Source organism: Triticum urartu, chromosome 5A, assembly GCF_056163025.1.
Source record: "Triticum urartu cultivar PI428250 chromosome 5A, HENAU_Tu73, whole genome shotgun sequence".
Classification (NCBI taxonomy): domain Eukaryota; kingdom Viridiplantae; phylum Streptophyta; class Magnoliopsida; order Poales; family Poaceae; genus Triticum; species Triticum urartu.
Window position 1 is genome coordinate 499,653,185 of NC_141877.1, and position 26,985 is coordinate 499,680,169.

General features: G+C 47.5%; 1 protein-coding gene across 1 annotated transcript; it reads right to left on the reverse strand.

Moving 5' to 3' along the window:
* Window positions 1-24,856: 24,856 nt before the first annotated feature.
* LOC147972267 (uncharacterized) lies at window positions 24,857-25,186 on the reverse strand. Its single transcript, XM_087524281.1, has one exon. The coding sequence runs from the start codon at window positions 25,184-25,186 to the stop codon at window positions 24,857-24,859; it is 330 nt and encodes a 109-aa protein (XP_087380407.1).
* Between the last annotated feature and the right edge of the window lie 1,799 nt (window positions 25,187-26,985).

The following is a 26,985-nucleotide window of genomic DNA, read 5'->3' on the forward strand; positions in this document are numbered from 1 at the left end:
ACCACATGGACCCAGCGACTGAGCAGGATGAACCAGCAGACGGCGAACATAGTACGGAGCCGCTGTCCGATCGCGGCGACGCCGAGGGTAAAGCTCACCAACCTGTCTCCGGAGAGGAGAACAGTCCGGATGACGATGCACATATCATCCCAGAAAGGCACTTGGAGCAAGAGGACCTCCATAGAAGGCTTATTGCCACCACGAGGACTCTGAAGAAGCAGAAGCAAAGGCTTAAGGCCGCACAAAATACACTCAATAGTAGATGGAACAAAGTGCTCGACACTGAAGAAAAGTACGGTGGCAGCCGCCACACAAAGAGCTATCCAAAGCGCAAGCTGCTGCCTGAATTCGATGACGAGGCTCTAGAGCCTATACATCCGAAAAATATAACGGCCGATCAGCCGGATCCACCACCCCATGCCCGCGATAGGGCGGCTAACGATGTTGCACATAAGTCAGCACACGATTTACGTGAGGACTTGCACCAAAAAGCCGGTATGACCAGGCCCATCTACGGATCTAGGAAGCTCGCTCCGACACAGAATCAAAACCGAACACTACAACCCTCAGAATGCCATGACACATCCAAATACAGGGGTGTTGCGCACCCCCTATGCTTCACCGATGAGGTTTTGGATCACGAATTTCCAGAAGGATTCAAACCAGTGAACATAGAGGCATAGACGGAACGACAGACCCTAGGGTCTGGATTGAGGACTTTATCCTTCATATCCACATGGCTCGCGGAGATGATCTCCACGCCATCAAATACTTACCCCTCAAGTCGAAAGGATCAGCTCGGCACTAGCTAGAGAGCCTCCCCGAAAACTCAATTGTAAGTTGGGAAGAGCTCGAAGATGCTTTTAGTGCTATTTTTCAAGGGACCTATGTCCGACCTCTGGATGTAGAAGATTTAAGTCATATAGTTCAACAGCACGGAGAATCAGCCCAAAAGCTTTGGAACATATTCCTCACTAAGAAGAATCAAATTGTCGACTGCCCGGACGCTGAAGCCTTAGAGGCGTTCAAACACAGTGTCCGGGACGAATGGCTCTCCAGACACCTCGGCCAGGAAAAACCGAGGACAATGACAGCCCTAACAAGCCTTATGACCCGCTTTTGCGCGGGCAAAGATAGTTTGCTGGCCCGTAGTGGCACCAGCGACCTAGGCACATCCGAGGTCAAGGATGGCAATGGAAAACCATTACGCGATAAAAGCAAGCATCGAAAAAATGAAGACAACCCAGACAACACGACGGTAAATGCCGGATTTCGGAGCTCTCGACCCAGTCAACGGAAAAAGCCATTTAAAGGAAGCAGAGATGGACCGTCCAGCCTAAACAAGATTCTAGACAGATTATGTTAGATTCATGGCACCTCCGACAAACCCGCAAATCACACCAACAGAGAATGCTTGGTCTTCAAGCAGGCCGGCAAGCTAAACGCCGAACATAAGGGGAGAGAAACACCAAGCGAAGATGAGGATGAGCCTCGCCAGCCAAACCCTGGGGGACAGAAAAAATTCCTACCGGAGGTCAAAACAGTGAACATGATTCACGTAACGAAGAGGAGGACCAAACGAACACTCCAAGACGTATGCGCCATGGAGCCCTCTACCCCCAAGTTCAACCCTTGGTCGGCCTACCCAATCACTTTTGATCGCGGGGATCACCTGACTAGTATCAGGACATAGTCTGCAAAATGGGGACAGACCCGACAAGAATCAGCCAAAGCAATACTACCTTTAAAGGAGTAATACCAGGCCCAAAGGCCCGCTGCACGGGCTCTCTAGTACTAGAGGTTGTATTCAGTTCTCCCGACAACATCCGAAGTGAAAAGTTAACCTTCGACATTGCTCCATTCCGAAGCGGCTATCAAGCACTACTTGGAAGAACGGCCTTCGCTCGTTTTAATGCAATACCGCATTACGATTATCTTAAGCTTAAGATTCCCGGTCCACGTGGCATCATCATAGTTAGCGAAAACACAAAACGTTCCTTACGTGTGGAAGAATGTGTGGCGGCTTTAGGAGCCGAACACTGAACGCCCTCTCCAACCAGAATAAACGATCGGTCGTCAAGACCACGGACACGGCTAGACAAGTCCGGCGCACCACTAGCTGTAACAGCTCAGATAAACCTAAGCCTGGGTCGATGGATATACCCCCATAGGTGGTGCTAGGGGCTTCCCACATGTAAAAAGGACTACAGTTCGGCTTGATCTTATTTAGATTGAATTATAATGGTTTATTAAGAGTAACTTATTTTTCGCATGAAAACTTTCACCTGGGCTTTTCTCTCTTACAGATGATCATCGTGCTACACCCATCCAGGATACGGCACAACGGAGACACAAGCGCAGACATGCAGCAGGGTCCCGTTCAAAGGTTTCTTTTTAGATTAAGACCCTGTGTAAACCTTTTTACTGTCTCTTGTTGCTTCACACCCTCAGGATACTCAACATAACCAAGAGGGATGTTGGCGTTATTGACATTTTGTCACGTCAGACTAATGCACGTACCTGGAAATTCAGGGCTTATTATCGAGGGCGTTACTCAGCCCAGTATACATTGTAAAGACCGAATACCTTATTGAGTGTTCAGCGTCGCGAGTTTGGCCTTATATGCATCAGCTCCGAATCATGTCTTTGGTCAATAGTTGGGTTTGCCTGGCTCTTGTGTTTTGCTACCTTACGTTCCGCTCTACCGGCTCAGGTGGCACCGGGAGAACTACTGCGAATGTGCCCTGGTTCATCTGGAGGAGCACCTTAGTAGAGAAAGCCAAAAGTGGCCGTCATGATAAAGCGCGAGACTGGTCGACCACTCGAGGACTCAGCGGAATCTTCATGATTCCTCTGCATTAACGAAAGACTGGTTTCCCGGTCATGTATGTACGTGCATCGTATTCGGATAAGCGGGAAGTACCAGGGGCTATATAGTAGCCCCACTGTCAAAGTCCTATGGCTAAGTGAAAGTGTTAAAGCAATATAGTACGATTGCCTTGTTCGCCGCGCTATCACCTCCTTAATGGTCCAAGACGTTGGATCAAGTGTGAATACGCACTTTTCCAAACACCCCCGCATTACATGTGTGGGGGCTGAAGCCGACTTCTGCAAACTTTCAGGTTATATACATACATAAAACGGCCGCACAGGAGGCATCATAATACTTTCAGGCAAAAGTATAAACACAACCTTTATAATCCAAATAGCATTGTTTTTACAATTGGGATACATGTCACTCGAACATGACACTCTTCGAGCACTAAGCCTATATTAAACGAGCACCTTCTAGGACTTCTACAAAATAGTGCTCGGTCGAGCCCTGCTCTATGGCCGGACCCCGGGTTGCAATAGCGGTGGCATCCATCTCAGCCCAGTATGTCTTAACACGGGCAAGAGCCATCCGCGCACCCTCTATGCACGCCGACCTCTTTACAGCGTCGATATGCGGCACATCACCAAGGAATTATTGCACTAAACCAAAATAACTATTCGGCCTTGGTCCTTCCGGCCAAAATGATCCACAACAGACCTCATGGCAAGCCCGGACAACCTATGGAGGTCAGCCCACTCGGCCATTTGCTCAGTTAACAGCAGCGGATGCGTTGGAGCACTAAACTGCGACCAGAACAACTTTTCCACTTCATGATCTTTTTGATCTTTGAAAAACTCAGTCGCATCAGCAGCACTCATCGCCAGGTCCGAATACGCGTCCGCAGCACTCCATAATTGATCCAGAGGGGCATACTTCAGATCTCCGAACTTCGTCCGCAACAAAAAGGGCTTGCCAGCCATGATATCTCCGGCTTGACGGAGCTCCAGCGGGTTTCCTTGGCTGCTACCTTGGCTTTCTTCAGGTCCGCCGCTTTCGCTTGGCTTTCCTTTTCAAGAAGATCATACCGGTCGGCGACATCCTTCAGTTCAATAGCCATCTTGGCTATTTTATCTTCGCTCTGGCAACGAGCAGCCTGTTTGGCTCTTAACTCTTCGGCCGCCTTTAGGGCGGCCGCATCACTCCTCCTGGCTTGTTCCTTGGCTTGGGCAAGTTCCGCCCGAAGGGTTTCCACGATGGCAACTCCATCCGCAGTCACAACATATTATAGATAACAGCATCATGCTCCTCTTAATATTTGTTGACCATCCGAAAATACATACCCTGTGCCTCATCAAGCCGCATGTTCACAAGCGCGATGTCAGCATCTGTCGAGTCAAGTTGCTGGCTAAGTCCGGCAAACTCAGCAGTCCGGCCACCCACCGGACCGTCAGCCGCCTGCACATAAAAGTAGCGCGATCATTACCTGGGACTACGATCCTCCGTTTGCCGCCTCTGGACAGCAACCAGCGTCTCAGGGGCTACTATCTATATAGAGCACACCTAGAGTGTGCAGTACCGTCATATTTTTTTTATATATCACTTTGCGTACCTCAAAGCCTCTTAGCAGGCTCATAAAAGCTTCATGCAACCCACTTTTGGCGGTTGAGATCCTCTCAACCACCGTACCCATTAAATACTATGCTCCTCTGAGATAGCGGCTTGCTCCAAAAGACCCATCAGCATGTCCGGTTGTGCACCGGAGAATCCCAGACTCTTTTTGCTGCTCTCCTTAGAAGTCGAATACCCGGGACTTCGGGTGGCCAAAGAGTTACCTTCTGGGATCGGCGGATCAGGAGAAACCCTTCGTGATGACACCTCAGGGTCATCCGCCACAGGAGGCGGGGAGTCAGGGGGAGGCATTCTCTCTCCAGAAGAAGATCCCCCGAAGACGATCTCTGTTGAGAAGTTCTACGAGCCGGACTGCAAGATATATGTCTTAGTTATTGTCCTCGAAGATAAAGCATGATATATTTACCAAAAGTACTCTTGATTCACTTACAGCTCGGTGGAGGGCTGTCCCCCGTGCGGGCACTGTGCGGTAAGGACGCCCTCCGGGGCAGGGCCCCTGGCAAAGGTTTCTTCCCTCGTTTGGAAACCTTCGTTTCCAAGTCTTTAGAGGCGGCCCTTTTCCTTCCTTGGGGAGAGGGGATTCTAGATTCTTCTTCCCAATTATCCTCCTTCGCGGAGACACTAATTCCCCTAGTTTGGATGAGTAATGCGTGAGGCCCGCTTTCGGCTTCTTTATCACTCCCTTTATCTTCGCCTGGTGGAACTTGATAAAGTGCATGCTGAAGCATCCTGGCTAGTACAGGATTCGGTGAGCCTTCGGGAAGGGGGGCCGAACACCTGATCATCTTCGCCTTTCTAATCCAGTCCTGGACGACAGCAATTTTTCCAGAATGATGTTATGACAAATGAAAATACGATGTGTTCGGCCGCAGAATTACTTACATGGGTATCTGGATGATTGCAGTTTGGACCCGCATCCTTGGTGGTGTCCAGACACTTTATTCGTGATCCAAAGAACAATCCATACATCCCTTCGAGCGTCATGCGGAAGAATTGCTGAATAGTTCGTGGTCCTTTCAGGTTGAACTCCCACATACAGAAGGATCGACGTTGGCATGGCAGGACCCGACGAACTAGCATAACTTGCATTACCTTGACGAAACTGACGTCCCTCTTGAGGAGATCTCGGATGGGACTTTGCAATGTTGGCACGTCATTAACTGGCCCCCAGTCCAGCCCCTTGTTGAACCATGACACCAGTTGTGGCGGGGGGGGACGAATGGAAGGCGGGGCAGCTACCCACCTAGTACTCTAGGGAGTTGTGATGTAAAAGCACTCCCACTGCCATAAGTTGGACACCTCCGGGAAGGAACCCTTTGGTCATGGAGCATCGATGCCTTTGCTTATTATGGCACCTCCATATTCTGCGTGTCGCCATCGATCATCTTCGTCTTCACATTGAAGGTCTTGAGCCATAAGCCGAAGTGTGGGGTGATGCGGAGGAAGGCCTCACACACGACGATAAACAATGAGATGTGAAGGATGGCATATGGGGTTAGATCGTGGAAATCGAGCTTGTAATAGAACATAAGCCCTCTAACAAAGGGATCAAGACTAAAGCCAAGCCCTCGGAGGAAGTGGGAAACAAATACGACACTCACGTTGGGTTCGGGAGTGGGGATGACCTGCCCTTGAGCAGGCAGCCTGTGCGAGATTTCTGCGGTCAGATACCTAGCTTCTCTTAGCTTCTTGATGTCCTCCTCTGTGACAGAAGAGGCCATCCACCGGCCTTGAAGGTTGGATCCGAACATGGTTGAAGGTCTGAAGCGCTTAGCCTGAGCCTTGGGTGTTGGAACTCAAGGTGGGGGAAGGGAAGGATCGAGCGCGAGAAGAAAGGGACATGCCTTGGCCCCTTTATAAAGAGGATGAATATCGAACGTCCTCCGCGTGGCCGTTCGGAGCTTGCCTAAAATCGAGGAGTCATACCAGCAGGCGTGGTTGGGTTACCCACACCCGTATTGATGAGAATCCCGTGATAAGGGGACACGATCTCTGCTTCGACAAGACGTGCCAAGAAAACCGCCTCACAATATGTGCAGTAGCTGGTTGAGAAAAACAGTTCGTATAATGACCGGGCCATGGCGTGATTTCATGTTATGAAAAGTTGTCACCATATTAGATTTGTGGAATAATATACTCTCTACGGTGGTATGTGGAATTTGTTTTGCAAAGCCGGACATGATCCTTGTGTTCAAAATCTTCTATGGATTATTCGGAGAAGGAACCCGCCTTGCAATGCCGAAGACAATCTGAGCATCGGACTCATCGTCATTCAAGCCTGGTTCAGGGGCTACTGAGGGAGTCCTGGATTAGGGGGTCCTTGGACAGCCGGACTATATCCTTTGGCTAGAGTGTTGGATTATGAAGATACAAGATTGAAGACTTCGTCCCGTGTCTGGGTGGGACTCTGCTTGCATGGAAGGCAAGCTTGGCAATTCGGATATGTAGATCTCCTCCCTTGTAACCGACTCTGTGTAACCCTAGCCCCCTCCGGTGTCTATATAAACCAGAGGGTTTAGTCCACACGATGACAACAATCATAATCATAGGCTAGCTTCTAGGGTTTAGCCTCTACGATCTCGTGGTAGATCAACTCTTGTAATACTCATATCATCAAGATCAATCAAGCAGGAAGTAGGGTATTACCTTCATTGAGAGGGCCCGAACCTGGGTAAACATTGTGTCCCCTGCCTCATGTTACCATCTGCCATGGATGCACAGTTCGGGACCCCCTACCCGAGATCCGTCGGTTTTGACACCGACAGTGGCCGAGCTGGCCATGAGGGACCTGAGAGTGCGGCTATGGCCTGCCGTGCTAGTACCCAGCAGCTAATTCGGGCTTGTGAATTGGCTTGTTAGTGCCTGCCCGCAGCTTGAGGTCGTAAAGCGGTCGGTCTGTATTGAAGGTGCCCGGATGGCCTTTGCTCGCTGCAAGATGTGGTGGGCGAAGATGGACGCTGTCGAGCTGACCAAGGGGCCGCCGAAGGGCAATGAGCACCGTACACCCGAGCGCTATTTGGCGGATGTCCTAGAGGGGTCTTGTATTGTAGCCACACAGTGCGGGTGGGACATTATTTTCGAGTGAATACTCTCGTATTTTGTCTTCTATGATGACAACAAATCCGCTTTGTAATATAATTTATGTTTAGATTGTGGCCTCCTGCGCGGCCGTGTTGTATGAAATCTGAGGGTAGGCTAGTCATCGGCTTCTGCCCTCACGTAGGTAGTACGGAGGTGTTCGGGATGGTATCTAAACAATCTTGATCCAATTATATGGTCCTTGAAGGAGTTATTTAGCGCAACGAACCAGGCAACTAGACTATACGGCTTGAACGCCCTCACTTAACCATAGGAGTTTTATAATAAAACGTAGGCGCAACCCCTGGTATATGAACCAGAGTGCTGTCAGCGTCTGATCGGGATGTACGATCCTTTGCGAAATGCAGAAAAACCTCCAACGATTTGAGACCTCCGAACAGCTGACCGGCTCTCGCCACATCATGACAGTCATTTTTCGGCTTTCTCTACTAAGGTGCTCATCCATTTAGACCAGGGCACAACCGCAGTAGTTCTCCCTTTACTACCCTAGCCGATGCAGCAGAACGTAGGGTAGCAAGCACAGGAGCCGGGCAACCCAACTATTGACCAAAAGCGTGATTCAGAGCCAATGCATATAATGCTAAATTCGGGGTGCCGAACTATACTTATAAGAAGTGTTCGGACTTTTGTTGCCATAATGTGGGGTGCTATAAAGCCCCTGGCAGACATCAAAACGTACCAAAGTGTATGGGTGCTACCTGATGGGGTTATCCACAGGGAAACTGAAAAAAAGAAAAGAGAGAAAGGAAACAGAAAAGATGTAAAGGTAAAAAAGCTGGGGTCCTACAGCTCCAGCTACAAACTGTTTTCATTGTAATGTGATTAGTACGTCAAGGCGCATTGATACAAGTAGTGCAATAAGCAACATGCTATTTAACACGCTGAAACCATGGGAGAGCTGCATGTGGGTCCTGGAAGACACGTAGAGTTATCGTCAACGGAATCACCTAAAAAGTCCCCGTATGTCTGCACTCCTCGCCATCTTGGTGTATTTATCCTTCTAGAGGACCGATAACCAGACCACCCGATGGGGCCTGTAGGATTAAACTCTGCAAGAAAACAAGCAGAAGTGAAAGTATGTGTGTATCCGATGTCGGTTGAGCCGTGCCGTGGATCACAAGCTAGTTATGCCTCCGTCGATGCCCATGGAATTTTGAGTGCGTAGTTATGTACGCGATGCGCGCATGCCACCGCTCGATCGGGACTGAGACGGAGGCCAGATTGCTAGTCAAGCTCCTGACGACCGAGCTTTCCTGCTGCAGAGTAGTTCGGACTCTCTTAAGGGTGTTCGAGGGCTCGACAGCCGAATGAAGGTTCTGCTTGAGAAGGCCGCTTTGTACTTCTGCTGCTAGGGCAGCTGTGTGCTCTTCTGTACGGAGAGAGCGTTCCGTATTGCCATTGACTGTTATGATGCTGCGTGGGCCGGGCATCTTGAGCTTGAGATAAGCATAGTGTGGCAGTGCGTTGAATCGAGAAAACGCTGTTCGTCCGAGCAGTGCATGGTAGCCGCTGTGGAATGGGACGATATTGAAGACTAGCTCCTCGCTTTGGAAGTTGTCCGGAGATCCGAAGACAACCTCTAATGTGATTGAGCCCGTACAACGGGCCTCTATGCCTGGAATGACTCCTTTAAAGGTGGTCTTTGTAGGCTTGATCCTTGATGGGTTAATGCCCATTTTTTGCATTGTATCCTGATAGAGCAGATTGAGGCTGCTACCGCCATCCATAAGGACACGAGTCAGGTGGAATCCATCAATTATTGGGTCTAAGACCAGTGCGGCTGAGCCTCCGTGACGGATACTGGTCCGGTGATCCCGGCGATCAAAAGCGATCAGGCATGACGACCATGGACTGAATTTTGGGGCGATTGGCTCTATCGCGTAGACGTCCCTGTGCGCACGCTTGCGCTCCCTCTTGGGGATGTGGGTAGCATATATCATGTTCACCATTTTTACCTGAGGGGGAAACTTCTTATGTCCCCCTGTGTTCGGTTGTCGTGGCTCTTCGTCATCGTCCTTGCTTTGCGATCCCTTTTCCCTATTCTCGGTGATTAATTTGCCGGCCTGTTTGAAAACCCAGCACTCTCTATTTGTATGATTAGGAGGCTTGTCGGGGGTGCCGTGAATCTGGCATGGACAATCAAGTATGCGGTCCAAGCTGGATGGTCCCAAATTGTTCTTTTGGAGCGGCTTCTTCCGCTGACTGGACTTAGAGCCACTGAATCCGGCGTTGACCGCCGTATACTCGGTGTTGTCACTGTTGTTTCGGCGCTTGTATCTATTGCGTCGGGACTTGTCTTTGTTGCTTTTAACTTCAGGGATGCCGGTGTCGCTTGCATTGTTTTTGCTACGGGCCAACCAACTGTCCTCACCCGCACAAAAGCGGGTCATGAGTGCCGTGAGGGCCGCCATGGATTTTGGCTTTTCTTGGCTGAGGTAGTGAGCGAGCCATTTGTCGCAGATGCTATGCTTGAAAGCTGCTAGAGCTTCGCCATCCGAACAGTCGACAATTTGGTTCTTTTTAGTTAAGAACCTTGTCTAGAATTCCTGGCGGACTCTCCGGGCTGTTGAACTATATGGCTTAAGTCATCAGTGTCCGGAGGTCGAATATATGTACCTTGGAAGTTGTCGAGGAAAGCCTCTTCAAAGTCGTCCCAGCCGCCAATGGAATTTTTAGGCAGACTGTTTAGCCAATGCCGAGGTGGCCCTTTGAGTTTTAGAGGAAGGTATTTTATGGCATGGAGGTCATCTCCGCGGGCCAAATGGATGTGGAGAATGAAGTCCTCGATCCACACCGCGAGGTCCGTGGTTCCATCATATGATTCTATGTTCACGGGCTTGAATCCTTCTGGTAATTCGTGATCCAGGACCTCATCAGTGAATCAATGAGGGTGTGCGGGGCCTCTATATCGGGCCGTATCGTGATGCAGCTCTGATAGAATCCGTCTCCGTTGTTCAGCCCGCGCATGACTGGGTTTGTCACGTCCGAATAGGTGGCCGTTGTGGCGTGTCGAGGCGTGTCCTCGCGATCCGTAGATTGATCTGGTATGGACGTGGGCTAATTTACCTCTACCTGAGTGATGAGGCGGGGCGGGCTGGTGTTCGACCTGAGTTGCCGTTTTGTCCCAACCACGTGGTGGTCGGTCGGCCGTATTGTGCAATGGTGGTATGTACTCCAGCGCCTCCTTGTCGAACTGAGGTAGCAATTTGCGCTTTGGGTAGTGAGGGAGTCCTGAATTAGGGGGTCTCCGGACAACCGAACTATATCCTTTGGCCGGACTGTTGGGCTATGAAGATACAAGATTGAAGACTTCGTCCCGTGTCCGGATGGGACCTTCCTTGGCATGGAAGGCAAGCTAGGCAATACGGATGTGTAGATCTCCTCCCTTGTAACCGACTCGGTGTAACCCTAGCCCCTCCGGTGTCTATATGAACCGGAGGGTTTAGTCTGAAGGACAACATACAATCATACCATGGTCTAGCTTCCAGGGTTTAGCCTCTACGATCTCGTGGTAGATCAACTCTTGTAATACTCATATCATCAAGAACAATCAAGCAGGACGTAAGGTATTACCTCCATCAAAAGGGCCCGAACCTGGGTAAACATTGTGTCCCCTGCCTCCTGTTACCATCCTCCTTAGATGCATAGTTCGGGACCCCCTACCCGAGATCCGCCGGTTTTGACACTGACATTGGTGCTTGCATTGAGAGTTCCACTGTGTCGTCACCATAAGGCTTGATTTCTCCTTCGATCATCGGTAGCCATGCGGTCCAGGTTGAGGTTTTCCTCCCGGACCGATCTTTGTATTCGGCAGCTTCGCACTGTGGGCCAATTCGCTTGGCCATCTGGAGCAGATCGAGAGCTACGCCCCTGGCCATCTGGTCAGATTCGGAAACTTAAACCACACCGCCGACATCCGCGGAGACTTGATCTTCGACGGATTCGAGCCCGTGTCAGGTGCGTTGCACAGTCACGACGAGCACGACGTAACTCTGCCGTCGGACAGTGTTCGGGAGATCGCATCTGCAATTACACTTGCCGTCAATCCGGAGAAAATCGCGCCATCTGAGAGCGGAGAGATAGACCCCGCCATGGAGGCCGCACTCTCAGTGGCGATAGAGCCGGATATTGACTTCACCCCATACGAGAGCCGTGTCGCGGAACCACTGGATTCACCTCCGGCCACGGACTCCGAGTCGCTTACATCTGTGCCCGTCGAATCCGACTGGGCATCGATCATGGAGTTCACCTCTGCGGATATCTTTCAGCACTCGCCCTTTGGCGATGTGCTAAATTCATTGAGGTCTCTCTCCCTGTCAGGAGAACATTGGCTGAACTATGTCGAGCTAGAATGGGATGCGGACGATGAAGAAATTCGCTACCCACCCACCACCCACTTAGTAGCCACTGTCGATGATTTAGCCACCTTGATCGACTTCGACTCCGAAGACATTGACAGTATGTACGACGATGCAGGAGACGAGCAGGAACCACCGCCCACAGGGCGCTAGAACGCTACCTCATCATATGACATATATATGGTGGACACCCCTAAAGAAGGCAATGGCAACGAGACAACAGAGGATGACCTCTTCAAGAAGCAACCCAAGCGCCTACGTCAGCGGCGCCACACTAAGTCCCGCCATAGCAAAAGTAGTGATACCGGCACAGGATATAATAACACTCCGGATAGTGCCGAAGACAACCATAATCCCCTCCAGCATGATGTAGAGCTGGAGGATGAACAAGCCAGCCCTACATGGCAGGCAGCAGATGGAGAACCGGAGGAGGAAAATTACACGCCTCTCTCCGAAGACGAGGCGAGCCTCAGCGACGAAGAATTTATCGTGCCTGAGGACCCCGTCGAACAGGAGCGCTTCAAGTGCCGGCTTATGGCCACAACAAATAGCCTCAAGAAAAAGCAACACCAGCTTCAAGATGATCAAGACTTGCTAGCAAACAAATGGACCGAAGTCCTTGCGGCCGAGGAATACAAACTCGAGCAGCCCTCCAAGAGTTACCCAAAACGCAGGTTGCTACCTAACTTCGAGGAGGAAGCATTGAAACCTCATTCACCAGTGTATGATGCGGCTGACCGGCCACTGCGTGGCCGAGCCAGAGAGGTGTTTCATCTTGAAGTTCAGCCTGCACCTCGCCGCCACTCAATCAAAAATAACAGGGCCCAGGGCAACACATGGGACCTGCGAGACATATTGGACGGTAAGGAAAAACTTGCAAGGTCAATATACGGGTCACGGACAAACGCGCCAACACGGGATGATGATCGTCGCACCGGATACACCAAAAGCAAATCCGGCCGGGCCGAATACAGTAGATAAGACTCATATGAACTACGTCGGGATATAGCCCGGCACAGAGGCGCCGCACACCCCCTATGATTCACTGATGAAGTTATGGATCACGAATTCCCGGAGGGTTTCAAACCCATAAATATCGAATCATATGATGGTACAACAGATCCCGCTGTATGGATTGAGGATTTCCTCCTTCACATCCACATGTCTCGTGGTGATGATCTACATGCCATCAAGTACCTCCCACTAAAACTCAAAGGACCAGCTCGACATTGGCTGAATAGCTTGCCAGCAGACTCCATTGGCAGTTGGGAGGATCTGGAAGAAGCTTTCCTTGACAACTTCCATGACACTTATGTGCGACCACCGAATGCTGATGACTTGAGCCATATAACTCAGCAGCCAGGGGAATCGGCCAGACAATTCTGGACTCAGTTCCTGACTAAGAAAAACCAAATTATCGACTGTTCGGACGCAGAGGCCCTAGCGGCATTCAAGCACAACATCTGTGACGAGTGGCTTGCCCGCCACCTTGGCTAGGAGAAGCCGAAGTCTATGGCAGCCCTCACGACACTCATGACCCGCTTTTGCGCACGCGACGATAGTTGGCTGGCTCGCAACAATAACACATCGAGGAATCCGGGCACTTCCGATACCAAAGATGCCAACGGTAGAAAACGTCGTAACAAACCAAAGCGCCGCAATAATGGCGATAACACTGAAGATACAGCAGTCAATGCCGGATTCGGAGGCTCTAGATCCGGTCAGTGGAAAAAGCCATTTAAAAGAAGTACTCCGGCTCCGTCCAGTTTGGATCACATACTGGATCGCTCGTGTCAAATCCACGGCACCCCTGATAAGCCAGTCAATCACACCAACAGAGAATCCTGGGTGTTCAAGCTGGCCGACAAGTTAAATGCTGAAAGCAAGGATAAGGGGATACATAGTGATGACGAGGAGGAGCCCTGGCCGCCGAACACGAGAGGACAGAAGGGGTTCCCTCCACAAGTGAAGATGGTGAACATGATATACGCAACCCACATTCCCAAGAGGGAGCGGAAGCGTGCTCTAAGGGACGTCTATGCGATGGAGCCCGTCGCCCCAAAGTTCAACCCATGGTCTGCTTGCCCGATCACCTTTGATCGCAGGGACCACCCCACTAGTATTCGTCATGGCGGATCCGCCACACTGGTCCTAGACCCCATCATCGATGGATTTCACCTCACTCGAGTCCCTATGGACGGCGGTAGCAGCCTGAACCTACTCTATCAGGATACAGTGCGAAAAATGGGCATCGATCCCTTGAGGATCAAACCCACCAAAACCACCTTTATGGCTGTCATCCCAGGTGTAGAGGCCCATTGCACGGGCTCAATCACACTGGAAGTGGTCTTCGTATCACCAGACAACTTCCGAAGCGAGGAGTTAATCTTCGACATCATCCCGTTTCGCAATGGCTATCATGCACTGCTCGGACGAACTGCATTTGCAAAATTCAATGTAGTACCGCATTACACATACCTCAAACTCAAGATGCCAGGACCTCGGTGGGTCATAACAGTGAATGGAAATATAGAACGCCTGCTCCGCACGGAAGAGCACACACTACAAAAAAATACACTTCCGTGATGATACGTGTTTATCACAGTAGGTCGCGTTTTCTGTCATGCATGTACATCCATGACGATCTTATGACAGAATCAAGATAGTCATACCTGTGCTATCGTACAAGTGTTCCATGACATTACCAAAATTATCATCACGGAAGTGTCCACTTCCATGACGATAAATCACACGTCAAAGAAGTGCTTTCGTCAAGGGTGACCGACACATGGCATCCACCGTAACGGAACGCCATTAAGCTATCGGGTCGGGTTTTGGATCCGATAACCCATTAACAGCCCCGACCAATGGGGATTTTCCACATGTAAAATCATCATTGGCTCGAGGAGACACATGTCAGGTCCGCGTTGGCACATGTGTCACTCATCCAATGGGCGAGACACGCCTATGATCTGTTGACACGTGGAATGGCCCATCAAGTTTAAATGGGCCGGCCCAACTGAAGGCCCACAAGATTTTGCGGACCATAATGGGCTAGCCCAGCTAAAGGCCCATGAGATTTTGCGGACCATAATGGGCTGGCCCATCCAAAGGCCCACATGATTTTGTGGGCCATAATGGGCCGGCCCAGGTAAAGGCCCACAAGATTTTTGATGGGCATAATTGGTCGGCCCAGGTAAAGGCCCACAAGATTCTTACAGATCATAATGGGTCGGCCCAGCTAAAGGCCCACGAGATTTCGCCAACATTAATGGGATGGCCCAGCTGTAGGCCCACAAGATTTTGAGGACCCTAGTAGGCCAACCCATTAACTGGCTGCCATGTTTTGGGCCAAGTGCCGGCCCATATTTGATCCGATCCATTAATGGCCTGCCACGCTCCGGGCCTAATAGTGGCCCATATGAGGTCCGGCCCATTCAAAGCCTACTACGTTCTGGGCCAAATTATGGCCCAGATCAGGTCCGACCCTTTAAGAGGCTTTGGGCTCAATTATGGCCCATATCAGATTCGACCCTTCAACTGGACACTATGCTTTTGGGCCCACTTGCTAAAGGCCCACTTAGTAATTCGGCTTGATATTAGTTTTGCCCTGTTAAGGTCCCGTTTAACATTTCGGCCCTATATTAATTTCAGCCTATTAAAAGCTCGTCATATAGTTGGGCCTAACTACGGCCCGGTTTGCATCCGGCCTGCTCGTAGCCGATATCTGATTGGGCCAAACAAGTACCGAGACAATTTTGGCCTGTTAAAAGCCCGTGATTTGATTCGCACAATCATGGGCCGGGGTTCGTTTCGGGCTGCTGCCGGCCCGTGAGCTGTTCGGCACGTTTCAGGCCCAACCTACATCGTGATTGCATGACGGCCCAATTATGTACCGTAATTTTACGGTTTGGCCGGTTTACTGCAAAGACAATATATATATATATATATACAGTAAAATAACTGCAGCATCGTGAATAAGAAAAAATCTAGATTATACAATAAAGAAATTACGGCATATTACATCCACTGGGCATCAAAGTTCGCCACTATGATAATAAAGCACAAGTAGACAGCATATTACATACACTGGGCATCAAAGATCACCACCAGTGCAAATAAACACGCTGACAAAATAATATACAAAACCGATAGCACTTCAATAGAGTTCAAAAAAGGTTAGCCCTGCTAGGGAGCTACAGTGCAAGAGCTGAGCAAGATGATGAGACTACGCTTGTTCAACACTTATATCTTCCTCACTCGGAAAGATAAACAAGCAGACAGATGAAAGGTTTTGCACATAAAAGTATCAATGCTGACAATTCATCACATTTCTTACTGACGAATAAACTGACACAGTTTAAAAATGCCTTAACACAATATGGTATTGTTCAGGTCAAGACATGGCAGGAAATGACATTGTGAAGGAGTTGGCAGCTTCATGACACCACTGGATTACAGATCAAGAACTCATAAGTATCAATGGTTAGTGTGCTGTCAATTTATACCATTTCAGATTGGCAAATAAAGAGACGGTTTAAATAATAGTAGAATGATATGACATTGTTCATAGTTAAGACATTCCAGAATATGACATTGTGCTGTAGTGCGTAGGTTCACCACACCACTAGATTACGGATGAAGAACAGAAGCATACATGCAGTGCAAAAGAAGATCACTTGCTCTGTATAGTTTAATTAACATGGTATGAAGAAGGAACTTAAATTGAGAAAGGACAAACTTTTGTTTATGAACTACATAATAAACTTTAAACAAGCAATTTGATGCAAACACCAAAAATAAACAGCTGTTGTAGTCATGCCTAACCAAATATATACAACAAAGTTTGAAGGCTTGAGATGGACAAACTTACATTATTGGTGAAGACAGGCTCTATAAAGGCCTTGTCCATGCTGATGGAGGGGGGCAATTCAAGAAGTTTACCACAGAAACTTCTTCAAAAGCATTGCCTTTATTCTACATTTTGTTAGAGTAAATATAGATGTGATAATATACGAAAAAATGGAGAATATTTAAGATAAGATGAAGAGTGATGCTACATAACCAAGTAGCTATAAATGTAAGTGCAGCGATACAGGCAAAAGGTACAGTCAATAGCAATGCACAACTAAACTTCTACAGTACCAACCTTATGGTAAGAATAAATATAGATCTGATGTGTAGAAAATGGAGGGCAAAGGAAAATAAGCTACAGAGTGATGGTACATGAACAACTACCTGTCATTATAAGTACACTGATAAAGGACAACATGTACTTACAAGAACAATGCAGAGCTAAAAAAAATTGGCATTGGATATATTCTACACTAATGTAACCATTCATACAGATCGGATAATTTGGAGCGAACAATTGATAAGCAAGCTATCATGCATACTGCTATCACTTAATGAACCAGGTATGTATGCAAGTATAGTGATACATGACAACATGTACTAACAGGAGCAAAGTAGTGGGCAGCATATTTGCGATATCCTATCGTTCTTGTCAAATCGGAATTCTTGTTCGAGCAGATTTCCTGCAAAAAAGATCCGTAAGGCACGTGCGGAAAAGTAGAAGTTCAAATTGTCATGTGATTTAATAGACAGTACCTCATCCTGGGAACGAGACCAGTGCATAACAAGGTTTTTCCATTCAATGTCTTCTAAATTTAGCATAGGAGACTTCCTTGAAAATTAGTTTATAGACTTGCCATCAAAGTGTGTTTTCCTCAGGTAACACCGATACTGCTGCAATGCTTCCTTGAAAAGCACCCGCAAGCTTTGGTCGTCATGACTATCTAGATTGACCCACGCCTAGTTACAACAATGTAATGTAAATCATTGATGTGTTCAATCAGCGGAAAAAAGGAAAATAATAACCATGAATAATAGCACTTACACGTAAGTTGGACAGGAAGATGTGAAAATGGTGTTTGTCTTCACAATAATCTTCCCATGATGGGAATATATGCACGTAGTCCCTAACAACATTGAAAGCATTATCTTTTAAACTAGGAATAAATGTAATGGGGTTCCAATCTGCAGGAATTGGCAGTCTTTGCAGTTGGGATAGGTCTTCGGCCAGTGGACTTGCTGTACTTTTTGCTGGAGTGGGATTTTTCTGTGGTACAGCTGGTGCTATGGCAAATGAAATCGGTATACCTTTTGCTAGAGTGCAGGTCCTGTGTGGTGGGGCTAGTGGTGTGGCAAGTAAAGTATGGGTACAGTCTGCTTGAGTCGGTCCTACGTTTTGTGTCACTTGTTGTACATCCAATATAAGTGGGGTGCTGTCTGATTTCTCCGGCACCACCACGTTTTTCAAGGACTTTGCTGGTGCTCCTTCAGGTTCGGCAATCACCCCCTTCCTTTTTGATATCTGATGCACAAGAACATCATTTGAGTGAAAGAACATGGTATGATGACAGATGGAATATGTATTGATAATGGATGGGCATGGCATCTCGACATATATGATGAGTAAACTAAGCAAATGGCTGTGCAACAAAGTAGAAGAAATGCAAGACAACATATGCAAGATACCCGCAATCAATAAAACATTGCCAAATTAGAACAGGCACCTTGATGGGTGAACAGGACAGGCCATCTGCCTTTGACTCCTCGAGGTTATAATAGTCATTAGGATCATATTCTGAACAAGAATCAACAGGTGGGGAGCGTATGAGTTTCATTGCATCCAGAATTGCACTCAATGCCTTGGTGCCAATTTTGTAAGTCATTGCAGTGTTTAGCTTCAAGAGTGGACTGCTGATAGTGCGACACAAAGCAGCTACATAGATCATAGTGTAGATATAATGGGAAAACCTTAAGCATCAGAGTAAAATCAGCAAAGGGGAACTTGCTGGAATATATGTGCTAGCATTGTCGGTACGGCTAGCAAGGCTTCGGTTACCAGCTCTCTTCAAGTGAAGATGCGATACTGTTAATATCAGTGTAACTCTCAAAGGCAGCACAACTCCCCACATTTCCTTGCTATTCTTATAGGATTCAAGTGGGCAGGCCACTACAAATCCTATTCCTATGTTTACAAGATCCTACGAATCAAAGAGGCTCAAAGTGTCCATCACAACCGACCGTATAGACCTCTACACTGCAAATGTCTCTGCTCATCTTCAGTACAAGGAACATACTGTACTACTATCATACTCCCTTCGTTCCAAAATATAAGTCTTGCTAGAGATTTCCACTATGGATCACATATAGATGTATCCAGATACATTTTAGAGTGTAGATTCACTCATTTTGCTCCATATGTAGTCCATGGTGGAATCTATACAAAGACTTGTATTTAGGAACGGAGAGAGTACATATTAAAGAAGAACGGAAGAGGAACATGGTAAAGAACAGCAAGCAGATTTTGGATAATAAAATGTTGGTTGCGCAGTGCCCACACATGATGAACCAGAGCGCATTAAGATTGCAACTCCCAAATGTCTCTTGACCATTTCAGGCGGTTGGATGAAGATCCTACGTCTCCTAACCCTTCTTCTTCCTCGTCTCTGAATCTTCCCATACAGAACACCGCACGAGCCGCCGGCCGGACCACCGGCCCCCACCGCCTGTGTTCCTCCGCCACCCCCACCCCCGCACCAACCCCCACCCGCGTCGAGTTTTCTTCATTCGGCGAGGCCCCACAACCACCCGAGCCCCTTCGATCGCACCGGCGAACTTCGGTGAGCTCTGAAAAATCGACTGACCCAATTTTGAAATTTAGTCTACTGTGATTTAACTACTGCGAGATGGAAAACCATAAGCATTGGGAGTATAGTGTTGAGCGTGCCATGGAGGATCTGAAGGTGCAAACCAGACAAAGACAACTTCGCAACCAAGACAAGAAATTAGAGTAAAGCAGTGGCGATCAATTTTCTTGCTGTGATAAATAAGTTGAGCAGATACAAAAGAGTACCGCCTCTAGTGCGGCGCCGTGTACGCATCTGCTGAGAATTTGACGGTGCTATGGTAGCGATAGCTGTCGGCGGTGTGGAAGCAGATCTAGGAGGGTAGACGGTGGCGGCGGGGTGAAGTGGACGAGACGGTCGTAGGAGCGGCGCCGGCAAGGTGGACGACGGCGGGGATGAAGCGAGAGGACGGGATGCAAGGATCCCGGTCCGAAGCCGTGGATGAGAGAGGTCGATCTCTAGTAATGGACGACGGCGTCAGGGTATCAGCTCCGGCATGGTGGAGAAGGACGGCGGTGGACGGGGTGGTGGATGACGGCGGACGGAGGAGGGTAGGGTGGAGAGGGTGTTTTGGCGCCCACGAAGTATGAATGGGGAAAAGGGAGGTAGAGAGGAAGGGGGAACCATGTATTCAGGGCGCGCTTGTCTCAAATGCGAGGAAATTTACAAACTTAGCCCCCGTTTCAAATTTCTACTACATCACAGCAACATTAGTCGGTTGGGGATAGGATGGTAATCTGGCATACACCGAATATTTGCCGACGAGAGTTCGTTTTTGGTGCCCACCGTGTATGTATATGAATCGGGAAGGGAGTCGATTTCGGCCGAGGACACATTGTGTTTTGGCGCCCACCGTGTATGAATCCGGGTGAGAGGCGGTTACGTCACGTTTGGGTGAAATTACAAACCTACCCCTATTGAAACCTATAGAAATCCAGTAGATAGGCTTTGTGTGGCAGGGATAGGCAGTAGTGATTTCCATCTCGCAGATTTTGGTTTCGGGCGCTTACTGCGACTTTCCCCGCTTCGTTCAAATTTTGCAGACTGCACGTTTACCGTGCCAACTCAATTTGAATCCCATTTGTATTCTATTTTTTCCGGGCGGGATCCATTTTCAATTGGAATTACATTCTATATACATCATTTTTTATATATACTTTCAAAAGCACAACAAAGAATTCTGCTCCTTTATATGTATAATATGATTTAAAAATACAATGATCTCGAAATCTTAAGGTTGAACAGCTCATTCTATATACTAAAATGTATGGATCAGTAATATGTACATATTAAATAAGATAGATGTGCATGAATTCATATGAGTATGCATGTTTGATAGATCAATTTTAGTTCGAGTATGGATTACATGTATCATCGTCTCGAATTCAAATATTTGAATCCCTTTTTTGTACACTCCTTTCACGCCCATCTCTCTCGCATGCATGCACCTTCAGGTAGCTCTCACTCTCTTTTCTCCACCTCACCCGCACGCTCACTTCATGTTTCTCCTATCCTCGCAAACATGGTCTCTCGACGTCTCCCTTGAGAAGTGTCACACTCTCCCTATCATTATACATTACACGGTTTTCATTATCTCTCACGTCTCTACTGTTCTCTAGTATCACTCGGTACCTAAGCTTTATTTTTCACCGCCACACACACAGTCTCCACTCGTCTTTCACTTTGTCTTTCTCTCTATGGGATTCTCTCACACACCCTATATGTCTCTACATATGACTCATACCACTAAAATTACTCTCTCTCTCTCTCTCTCTCTCCTATAGACACAACATTTGTTGCGGTCTCCTTTTCGTCTCCATCCCAGACTGACATTATTCATTTGTTTACCGATCAGACAACCCCGACTACCATCTCCTCTCTCTCTCTCACAAAAACACACACACACAACTCTTGCTTCCACTCCCCTTCCCGACTACCGTATCTCTCTCTCACACACAAAACTCTCGCTTTCGCACCCCGACTCGTATTTATCTCACAAACATTTATCGACTAGCTAGCCTATAGATATGTTTATACACCCGCACACTCGTGCTTTCACCATCGCATACATGTCTCTCTCCCGCTCCTTGTATCTATGTAGAGTTTTCTTCCCTTCTTGAGACACGCACTCTCGATCGTGCACACACACACTATCGCCTCATTTTAAGCTGATACCTATCGCACACACACTCCTTTTGTCTTTGTCACACATGCACTCCGTCCTCCTCCACTCTCTCACACACAGATGGGATTTTTGCAACAACTAGCAAGATGCCCATGCGTTGCACGAAACATCAAGATGCATTTGTATGAGTAGTTTATCTTTTGGGGGAAAAGGATGAACGAGGGAAGGCCTTATTTGCAAATGTGGAGAGGGGTGTGGGTATCTTTTTGCAAAATTGCCATAGTTTCCTTCCTATCTGTCAGATATAGATCGGACGACCTATATTGCAGGATGGCAGGCACACGATCATCACCGACAATGCTTTTTATAAGAGTAGGGATAAAAAATAGAGTTGGTGATGATGGTGGGCCTGCCATCCTGCAATGTAGGTCGTCTGATTTATATCTGACGGATAGGAAGGAAAATGTGGCAATTTACCCGCACTCTTCACCACATTTGCAGATAAGGCCTTCCCTCATTCATACTTTTCTCCCACAAGATCTTGATGTTCCGTGCAACGCATGGGCATCTTGCTAGTAAGAATAGAAATTAGACATATACCATTTCTCGAATCTTAAAACCAACAACATTCCTCCCTTATCTCAACAAAACCGCCAAAGGAATATATTTTGAGTGAAACATAACATATTTTTAGTGATATACGTATTTCAAAACTAGACCTTTTTTCTATAAAATCGGTGAATATGTATTAATCTACTTTGATCGTGTGGCAACGCATTGGCACATTGCTAGTAGTTATTATAATTTTTTGGACAACAGACAAACGGTGGAGTACATATACGAAGAGAAGAGGTGCACGCACGCAGTCGGCCTCTCGCTGTCTTGCACACATGAGTGTTACGTAAAGGCGACGTTAACAAATAAACCCTAAAACCCTAGGTGCATGATTACTGCATTCGCGGGTATCGGGTATGTGGTGGAGCACCTTTGTAGCAATAGTCAGCTCGCGTGATAATTTGATCCGTATGAGTTGATGGTTAATGGCACGTTATAAGTAGTAAGTAGTTTTTAGAACTATTGGTATGGAGCGAAGATGGAATTCATAGTACTACGTACCTCCTTGGCGTATGGTTGTATGTTTTTTTTTGCGATGGAGGTTGTATGGGTTTATGTTGCGAGATGTTGAACCTGGTAGTTCTAGGGCAAATAATATGGTTTAGATTTAGATGCTGGTTTTTAGTAATGAAAATCGGAAGCGGAAAGCCTTCTTTGATTAAAAAAACTACTACCTCCATTCTGGTTTACTAGTCCCCATCGTACTTTGGGTCAAAGTTTCTCCACGAATTTTACTTGTAAAATGTGAATGGAAAACGAGATTTTGTTATACCCAAAAAAAAGGACTGGAGGGAGTGATTGCTCTGACACGGACGCGACCTCTCATAGCGCAGGCATTGAACCGGCGCGCCGGCCAACAGGGCCGCACTCGCTGCAAGCCCGGCTGAGCACGCCTCCTCGACGCGTGCAACCAGCTTAAGACTGCCCCACCTGCCTTCATTGAATCCACGCGTGTGCCACTAACACGTCCTTCTGCGAGCCGGTAGGCATTTTAGAACACAAAAAATGAATAAAATATAATTAATTTACGCATGGTCTTGACTTGTTGTGCTCGCACTACTAGCAGGAACTAGTAGAGGATTTTATTTATTTATAACTCTCCTCACATTTTTTTTGGCTTTGAAGTGAATCATGATTGTGGACATTATGTACGAATGTGCAGATATCTGTGAACATGAGTTTGATGTGGAAGTTGAACTTGGAGTCTCGGGCTTGCGCGTGAACTATACCATGTCCAATGCTTCGTCTGTTATTGTTTGGAAAGTAATTGCTGTTATTACATGGCCTGAAAAAAACATTTTGTGCCACATCAGTAGATGCACGGACATCACAACAGGCATGCTGACTGGATAAACATTTGAACCTAGCTATTATGAAGGAAATTTTGTATTGACAATAGTTTTAGATAGCAGGAGATGCCTAGCCCGCTCTGCCTCTGCTAGCTTATTTCTGGCTTCTTCCATCTCTTCTTTGGCTTACGTGAAGAGAGCATCTGATTGCTCTTTTCGCTTCTTCAGGAACTCAGCTACATTCTCAAGGGCTATTGCATGCTTTATTTCAGCCTTTACTAATGCCACGAGGACAAGAATAGCTGACGACTCCACCTGGCTTGTGTGTAATCTAGCATCATTAGGGAACTGGCACCTTGTGTGTAATCCAGCCTCATTTTGGAAACATGATCTCGAGGTTGACCATACTTCCCTCCTCGTAGGAACTGCATACTAACATGAAGTTACTTCTTTTTTAGATCAATACTCAGAGCAACCTAGATCCATTTAGTAGAAGCTAGATAAACAGAACTCGGAGAAGTGAATTCAAAAGGAAAATAAAAATAAAAACAGACTACAAGGTGAGAACACCCACTTCCTACATCAAGCTAAAAACAAAAGCATTAGGACGATTAAGACTCTTCCTATTACACATCGAAGAACACCAGGCTTAAGAGAAACAGAAATTACAACATATACACATTGAAGAACACGAGGCTACACAAAATTAATTGAAAGGGTGTTACTTACCAAAGCTCATTTTACAGGTTCGGTGCAGCTCCTCTTTAACTTGCCACACTCTTTGAAGATGTCCCAAATATCCCGTGTTTGTTCTTCATTTCTCCTCTGCATGTTCGCACTCGTGGTTTTAAAATCTCAACACGGCAAGAAAAATATACTACTAGTAATACTCGCGCATCTTGTGGGCAACATTAAAGCACTCATCTGCCATGTTAGAGCATCTCCAACAGAATCGCAACGTGCCGCTCTTTAAAAAGCGTTTATAGTGCTGAGATCGAGAAGTAGATACTAGAGAGTAGAGGATAGTTCTCAACATAGATAGATAAAAAAAGATAATTCAACTACTCCTCGTCGTCCGACTCCTCCTCGGTGATGTCCTCCTCCTCCGATGTCTGACTGTAGGCGTGAAGATACCGATCGTCATCGGATTCCCAGCGCAACGCTACTCCTAGGCTCATGTTGAATTGAGCGTCCGCTTTTCGCCTATGCTTGTCCTCGCGATAGGAGGCTCATTCCGCCCTCCTCTTATCCCTCTCCGCCCTCCTTTGCGCGTAGAACTCGCGCTCGTTGATGATGTCCTGCGGGAAGTGTTGGCGCCACAGCGCCATGGCTTCCTCGTCCATCTCCGCGATGCCGAGACGGTGCTCCCGCCTCCGGTTGTCGCGACGATCCTCGTCGGTGCTAAGCCACGGCAGAGGCGCGAGCTCCTGCGCCCGTTCCCGCGTCGACACGTTGGGGAAGTTCAATGTTCTATGAGGCCACCGGAGGAGCCACCCCGCCGCGTCGTACACGCGGGCGGCCTCGTTGGCGGTTTCGAAATTGCCGAAGCCGAGGCGCATCCCGCGGAACCGGATCTCGGCAGAGAAGCCGCCGGAGGGGCGCGCGCGGACGCCGCGGTATCCCCAAGTTTCCCGGCGACGCGGAAGCGGCGAGGTGAAAAAGAGCAGGGAGAGAGCGGTGGCGAGGCACAGAGTGGGGACAGAGCGGTCGCAAGGCACGGAGCGGTGGGAGGGCGTTGGATTTTATAAAGCGCACCGGACGCCACGCGCCAAAACTAGCACACGCCCGACCGCTTTTTCCCGCGTGCACGCGATCCTTTCCCGACGTCTCTGCTATCTCTACTCTCTTATCTACGGTTATATTTATTTTATTTTTAATATTTATCTCTACTTCCTTTACTGTCTACTTTTTTTCTCTATACTTTTTTCTTGCAATATAGGTCGTCCGATTTATATCTGACAGATAGGAAGGAAACAAATGGGAATTTTGCAAAAAGATACCCATACCCCTCTCCAGATTTGCAAATAAGGCCTTCCCTCGTTCATCCTTTTCTCCCACAAGATAAACTACTCATACAAAGGCATCTTGATGCGTGCAACGCATGGGCATATTGCTAGTTCTAAAAACCTTTCCATCATTTGCCACACTACTGGTTGCAGATGAAAAACCTACCCAAGCACAGCGCGATACAGGAGTGACGCACAATTACAAGCTGATATTCTGTTGGACAATGGAGGCTATAACCAATTACTTTTATGGGAACAATAGCACCCAAGAAATTTGAAGGGTAGGTATGAACAAAATTGGAACTGCACATGTACTGCTAAGTGATTCAGTACACACATTACCAATCGAGGAGGAGAACGATGGTAGCGGCGGCCTCAGTGAGTCATGGTTGCCAACGGGAGTCAGTTCATTGTCCACGACGGTGGTACTTTTGCGCTTGGCGTCGGCTTCCGTGAAGCAGATCCGAGACCGTGGAAGACGATGCCGGGGAAGAGGCTCCGTGTATGACGACGACGATGGACCGGCTCCAGTGCGGCGTACGAGGTCATCAATGAGGCAGATGCACTGTGGTGGACGAGTGCGCCGATGTAAAGGGAAGAGCATGAAGGCTGCGGTGCCGTGGAGAAGTTTGTTTTGCGGTGGGATAGAAAATGGGGAGTATTCATGTGTACTACTCTGGGTGCCGGGGTGGGGTTGGCTGGGTAGGGTGAACCTGAAGTTACAAAAACAGCCCCCTACCAAGCGTCATCCGTAGGCCTGTTCTGAAGGCTATGATGGTAACTTCCCACTGCTCGAATCAGGGTCGCGGTAGATTTTCTTGCCAACCTCAAAATTTTGTGACACTGGACTCCGTGTGTGGCGTGTTGAGTGATTCGGCTAAACAACTAGCGAGTAGTAGTAGTAAACTCTGCATATTAGGTTTGACCAAAGTTTATAGAAAAATATAAACATTTACCATAACAAATATGTATGATGTGAAAGTACATTCAATAATGAATCTAATGGTATTTATTTGTTATTGTATATGTTAATATTTTTTGTTATAAGCTTTCTGAGAGTTTACAAAACTTGACTTTGACCAATGCTAATACACGGACTTAAATAAAAACGGAGGGTGTACACATTTTTTTTCTTAGTTTGTAGTGAACTAATCATTTGTTGAAATTGTGAAATAAATATATTAGGCTATTGACTTCGAATGTAATGGTCTATACAATTCAATAGTTACAATCATTGTCAAATCCCAAGATGTATACAAGGTCTATAGTACTTCACAACATGCTCAAGCTCACATAATCCCAGTCAAATAAGAATCTAAATGCATTTCATAGTTATTACTTTGTAGGATGCA